This window comes from Symphodus melops (genome assembly GCF_947650265.1).
Source record: "Symphodus melops genome assembly, chromosome: 8".
NCBI classification, from domain to species: domain Eukaryota; kingdom Metazoa; phylum Chordata; class Actinopteri; order Labriformes; family Labridae; genus Symphodus; species Symphodus melops.
This window is the reverse complement of record NC_136698.1, coordinates 4858776-4865266: the sequence shown is the minus strand read 5'-3', so window position 1 is coordinate 4865266 and position 6491 is coordinate 4858776. Positions and strand designations below refer to the sequence as shown.

The following is a 6491-nucleotide window of genomic DNA, read 5'->3' as shown; positions in this document are numbered from 1 at the left end:
TGATGTGTTATAATAAAGTTTTAGACAATAGATTTTTATACCCCAGCTTTAATATTGAGCTTTCTGAACACTGCGTTGGATTTACACTAACTAGACTTTAAGGTTGTCACAGTGTCAGACTTTTATTCTTTGATATTATTCTCGTAAAAATCAACAGTATTGATACCTGTTTTGATACCAAGGCAACAAAGACACAAGTCCCTGGCACCAATTGTTGAGTAATTCATTGTTTTGAATGTGCCAGAAAATGCAGGATAACTGTCCAACTTGCACAAATATGCTGGTTCCAACTTATTAGTGCGGCTCAGACAGTGCTCTCTCTCTCTCTCTCTTCGGTGTCAGTGGCTTTGGGGAAAACATGACTAAATGTCAAGTTTTCTGAAAGCAGCTTTTCAATACTGTCGCTCATTTAAATAACAGCGATTGCATCATTTTGGTATCAAAAAAGCATCAATTCAAATAAAAATAAAATGTGTGTGTGTGTGTGTGTGTGGGAGGGGGGGGGGGGGGGATTCAAGAAAAGTTTGACAACTTTGACGACCTTACAACACCTAAATATGTTGTGAAAGAGGAGAGGCCTGGAGAGCTGGGATTCAACGCCACATCTGCACCTTACACCTGTTAGTGTCCAGATCAAATATTGTTTTCACTGATATTTTGCATTTGGAAAAAATCACAAGTGTTAAATAAATGAGCTGTAGTTCAGTGTCTCTATGACATGTTGAGGACTTTGAAGGCAGAATAACAGTTTCTGATATTGTGATCTCATTGTTAAACACTAGTCAAGCAGCATATGCCAACATTAGCTCAGTTGTTGACGGCATCTGCCCCCTCGGAGAATATTCCCTCGAACATTGTCTTTAGACGCCCAAAGATTCTGTTCTGCCTCTTCCATCAATGCTCGGCTTGTTTGAGAGAAATAATCACCTCAGTAGCCAGCAGGCCTCTGGGGACAGACTGTACAATCCAACAGCCTGGGAGGGGATGGTTGCTCTTGTGTAATTACAGATGTGGATGTGCAGGGTGTGTCTGTGGAGCTGCATTACTGTCACTGTTGTGTATGTACGTGTTCATGCTGATTTATACAAGAGGGTCCTCCGCCCTTTAGCTAATGGATATCTTTGACATCACTGTGTTTCAGTGAGATACAAAGGGAAATACATGAGTTCATTACAGTACACAAATAAAAGACTTTTTTTGCTGCACGTTGTTTTCTTAAAACTTTCAAACGTGCAGGTGTATCAGGTGACAGACTTCAGGATGCTAGTTCCTATCTTGTCCAGCAGATGGTGCCTTTTGCAACAAGCGTCTGCCTCTGCATTAGTACTTGGTGGCCAGCCTCTAACCCTCTTTACTTCTTCCCCACTGGTTCCTTATAACAGTGAGTATTAACCTGAGGTTGCAGACAAGGGGGTTGTAAAATAGCTTACATCAGTGCTCAGCAGCTTCCAGCATGTTGTAATGGCCACTCTCAGTGCTGTTTGCTTCTGGTTACAAAGCATTACGTAGTAGTTGATGAAGCTTTAATACTAATGTCTTTGTCATATAAACACTTTCTGGGTTCAGGGGATGAGGTAGTCTCTGGGTGATATAATTACAGTGGTGCATGTGAGCGAGAGTGTGATGGTTTTTACAGAATTGTGCCGTCTTGGCTGTGACAATACTATTTCTCGTAAAGCATGGTGAGATCTTTTGGAGCTGAAGGGTTGTGGCTGTTTCCACTTTCTGTACGTTATGCTACAGATGATCGAAAAATACAAATCGGCCTAACATGCAGGTGCCATTACGTAAGCAAGTCACCTCCACTGTGTTAACAAGACAACTGACAGTCTCATTACATGGCACTTTCTAAACTCTGCCGATGTATGTTTTCTCCTTATGGAAACAACAGAAAGGCAAAGAGCACAAACAGGGCTCCCTGGAAGTGTACAACTGGCTGCATGGGGTGGCCACACATCTTTGTGATTTGGTAAACCTCAGGAGCCTTTCATGTGAGCAATCTGTAAAACCTCAGTGGGCACATCCTGTGCGGTATGCAGCTCAATCAAAGGCAGTGTGTCCTGCTCAACCTCTTATTAAACACACTCGATCAAGGCTTATTTTCCAGCAGCTAGTATGCAGGAATGTTGTGCAGGAGCTCCCTGTAGCTTCAGATAGTTAGGGTTCTTCATAGTTGTTGTTTGTGAGGAGACAAAATGCCTTTTTGTGGATTCAAGCGTGCACTCGGGAGTGTTTGTGTATATTTGGAAAATCCACTGAGCTGAAGTGAACATGTTGCTCTGAAATATTTTCCAACATCTGCCGCCCATCAGGATGTCTGCTTTCTGAGCCACTGCTACATTCCTGAGCCGCTCCCTCTACCTGGATCAAAAAAGAAACCCTTCCCTGTCGTTGCCCCTGAGCTCTGCTCTCCTTACCCCAGTTCAGACTGTACTGTAGGTGTTTGTACCAGGTGCAAGAATCTGCCATTAGACCCTCTGTCTCAAAAGAGAAAAAGAGAACATCCTTTCAGACTCATATTTATTTTTGTCTTCGAGTGCCGCTTGTGACAGTAGCAACACACTGTTTCAGAAGCTGGAAAACTGAAGTTTCTATGACCACGGAAGAAACTATGTTACCCCTGTTTCCTGTCCTTCCCCTGCTTCTACCTCGTAATAGTATTTCTTAATGCTTGTTAAAGTGAAACCTGGAAGGTAGACTTAATCCCTCACGACTTTGCAGGGCTGTTTACAACTGTTTAGCAGACCCCTGCAGTTTAAGAGCCAACAGAGGCCAATGCAGCTAATTCTCTGTTAAAGGCAACTGCTAATGAATTAGGTCAATTTGGTATTGCTATGCTGCCGTGTGAAAAAAAAAAAAAAAAAAGAAGCGAAAAGCTTCCCAGGGAATGCATTCTTTGTATACTGCCCATTGTATGCAATAATAGTCATTGTCCTTCTTGCAGGGTGTCTAATCCAAGCCCATTCAGTGCAGCACTTAAGATTCTTGGCATACTCAAATACTCATTGCTGCTCGTGGACTTAATCTCCCCCCCCCTCAGAATCAGTCAAGTGTATGGCTTAGCTAGATCAAATGAAAGAAAGCTAGCTTGCTGCAGAATTGCATTCCAACGCACAGAAAGTCAGGAGAGAGAGAGAGCCTCTGAGGTTGTGTTATATAAGAAGGGACTGACCCTGCTCAGTGTCTGTCTGAGAATCTGTTGGCTCTACAGAATGATATAACAGGGGGATTTTCTCTGGGAATGGTTGGCTTTAACCTCCCCCCATCTCCCCTGATGCATTGGAGCATTGTCCTTTGTGCTGTCCTGCAGCCTTGCTCAGACAAACGGAACCCAGACAGTGTCTTATTTCATAAATAAATCAGTTTTATTTGTAGCATATAAAATTAAATCATTTTACAATTTATTCCAGTATGACACATAATATCCAAATAAAGAAGCTACATTTTTTGATAAATAATATTAATAACAATAATAAAAACATTCATTCATCCTTTGACATGTTTCGCTTTGTCTTTTTTTTCATGAAAGGAGTTCAATAGCTGCCACAAAACATGAACAATAATGCCCACGTCAGGAAGGAATGAAACCGCACACTTGTTAAACAAGTCGAGAGGTTACATTTCGGTGTCTTGCTCTTAAGATACAGGATGGTATGCTAATTGAAGTTGCGCATGTGCATATCTACCTATACACACACAAGTCTACAGTCTGTGTCATGTCTGATGTAAAGGATCAAAATATACACAGTGAATTGATATCAGAGACTAACATGAATGTACAAATATTAATTACATCTTGCTCCATAACGAAGCTACTTTTGATGCTCCATTCATACGAAGCGGTTCTTAGTTAAGAATGCTGCCGAGTCACAGCAAACAGTGCACTTCATTAAGTCCTCATGATGTAAGCCAACGATTCCTTAGGAATCTAGTTACAACAAGAAGCTGGTAGTTGATTGGAAGTCTATTTACACCCCTGCATTCATCTTGACCGCCATTGGCCGCCAGTACTGCTGATGATGTCTTTCTCTTGCCGAAGGCTTTGGACATCCGCCACCAAATCAGTCTCTAAACTTGTGGATGTCATTGGAGAGGCGGTAGAAGGGGTAGGAGGCTTCGTTGGCATGGGGACAGTTGTAGGTGCACTTGCAGGACTCGATCATCATGATGTTCTTGTTGAAGGTCTCGCCGTCCTCGCAGCGGAACTTGACGCGGATGGTTCGGGTGTCGTGGGGGCTGCAGCAGCGGCCGTCCACGCAGGCTCCGCAGTACTTGGGCCTGTACTTCTTCAGGCTGGAGCAGCCGGCGTAGGTGAACTTCACTGGCTGGCTGGACTTCTTGGTTCGGCTGCACTTCTTTCCTTTCTGCAGACAAACAAAGAGAAGATTGACATCAGTCGTGCACTCAAACCCAGTTAAAATGATGCATTTGAAGGTTTTTGCATGCTTGGATCACATTGAGTACTGGCGCCTCAAGCTTACCTTCAGACTGGAGTAAAGTGACTGGGTGCATGGCCGCACTTCACAGATTCTTGTCTCTTTGACCAGCTTGCACTCGCTGTTGTTATTAGTGACTCTGGTCGAGATTCCTGTTCCACAGCTCTTGGAGCACTGGGACCAGGGCGTGGTTTGGACGATGCACTTCTGGCTGTCAAACATGTGGACTTCAGGCTGTGATCTGAATGCTGTCAAAAGAAGAAAGAGGAAACATGAGCATTTTAGAATCCTGCATATTTTAAAATCTTATGAATGTGTCTGAAGAGAGAAAAAAAAATCCAGGATAAGGGACAACTTTCTTACCTGCGAGAGACTTGAGTCCTCCCTTGACGATAGTAATGAGCTCGTTCCTATTGGTGAGTTCTCTTTCCGACTCATCGGTTAGCATGTCTTTGCCAAAGATCTTCTCCAGGATATCTGTCTGCTTGCCATCATCACACACCCACTCTTCACAGCACTGGCCTGCCACCTTGACCAGTCTTGGGTTGGCACAGCCCAGGTTTGGCAGGGAGAGCTCCTGCGGGCACAGCGGGACGCACCCCACCGCTCCATCGATGCATGTGCACTGATGTTTACAGTTGGGCTGGAAGCTCTCTCCATTCTGATAGATCCTGCTGTTGTACTCGCAGGGTCGGCCCTCTGACTTTGCTGCAAGGGGAGAAAAAAAACAGGAGGAAAGGAATGTTATTCTTTCCTGCTTTGCTTGGAAAAGTCTGCAGAAGACATCACATGGCTGCCAGGTAAGGATCAGTTAAACTGTGAAATTCTTGAGGCTGCCTGAGGAGTCTTTTTTTCCTCCACAGTGGGCTGTCTGTACTGTGAGTTTAGTCTAGTTTCCTTCTATCTGCATTCCTCACTGTTGAAATCACACAGCTTCCCATACTCCTAAATCTAACCCCCTTATTTAAACTGGAACCTTAGGCTAGTTAAAAAAGCATAATCATCTCACACTGGAATAGTCCAGAATAACTTCCCATATTTTAACAAACACTCATAGAAAATCACCATGCATATCTGTAGCTAGAGGCTTTTTCTACATACCTCGGCAGATGCCACGAGTAGTAGCAGCAGCGAAGCTGGCCCCAAAGTTACACTCCAGCCCTTTGGTGTGGTCACAAGGCTCGGTCAGGCTGCAGTCCTCGTTCAGCTGCCTGGCGCAAACTTTAGAGCAGCCACAGCCATCCAGCACGACGCTCACGCCTGGTGCGCATTTGGGCATCTCCAAGGGGGACTCACACACGGAGGGGCAGGAGGAGGAGGAGAGGACCTAAACAACCAGCAACACAGTCTGTCGTTAGAGACTGAACTTTTTTTTGTTTAACTCATGCCTCAGCAAACTTTAATAAAACTCTTCGTGTGTTTTTAACAAACATCTGCTGTCTCTCACAAGAGTATACAAACAACACGAAGTTTCTACATTCAGAAGCGAAGAAGAGGAATAACTCACCAAGTTTAGGCTTCCCAGGAAGGTAACGACAACAGTAAGCATCAGCATCTTTGTTAAATATCTTCTTCGCGTCAAGGAGGAATCCTGTGCTCGGTTGTACAAAAAGTAGGTAAAGAGTGTCTTCGGAGGAGTCCTTAGGTATTCCCTCGCTCGCTCGGTTTGTTTGCTGGTAGTCTCTGCTGTTAGAGGCTCCTTTAGAGAAGTTGAAGCTCTCGGTAAAGCGCTTGCAGTCTGCTGAGGTCCAGCCACCTCCGGACTTTTATACCGTAGTGGGAAGCTGACGTCGTTCCTGGGCTGCCTGCTGAACTGTTCCCAAACTATGCCAGGAATGTTTCTCGGCGCATTTTCCATCCAAGACCTAAGCTCCACCCTGTCTAAACCTTTCTCTTTTTTTTTCGCTCTCAAATGGATTTTTCCCCCCTGGATCCCATCTGAACACACTTTTCCGTCTCACATTTTTTCCCCCCTTCTTGTTTATCCCCCCTTTCATTTTCTTTCTCTTGCTCGATTCTCACATCTATCAACTGTTGTCGAAAACTCCACTGATT

General features: G+C 44.3%; 1 protein-coding gene across 1 annotated transcript; it reads right to left on the bottom strand.

The window, feature by feature from the left end:
* Positions 1-3343: 3343 nt before the first annotated feature.
* Positions 3344-6199, bottom strand: ccn1 (cellular communication network factor 1). The gene is made up of 5 exons (XM_079350500.1): positions 5944-6199; positions 5538-5763; positions 4800-5144; positions 4482-4684; positions 3344-4364 (listed from the first exon to the last, which is right to left on the bottom strand). Exons 1-5 carry the CDS (start codon positions 5989-5991, stop codon positions 4062-4064), a joined length of 1125 nt encoding a protein of 374 aa, XP_079206626.1. The 5' UTR covers positions 5992-6199; the 3' UTR covers positions 3344-4061.
* Positions 6200-6491: the final 292 nt, after the last annotated feature.

Coding starts and splice junctions, on each gene's coding strand:
- ccn1 (XM_079350500.1), bottom strand. CDS start 5,991: ATGCTGATGCTTACTGTTGTCGTTACCTTCCTGGGAAGCCTAAACTTG. Junction 5,764..5,943: donor TCCTGGGAAGCCTAAACTTG/GTGAGTTATTCC, acceptor CTGGTTGTTTAG/GTCCTCTCCTCCTCCTCCTG. Junction 5,145..5,537: donor TACTCGTGGCATCTGCCGAG/GTATGTAGAAAA, acceptor CTCCCCTTGCAG/CAAAGTCAGAGGGCCGACCC.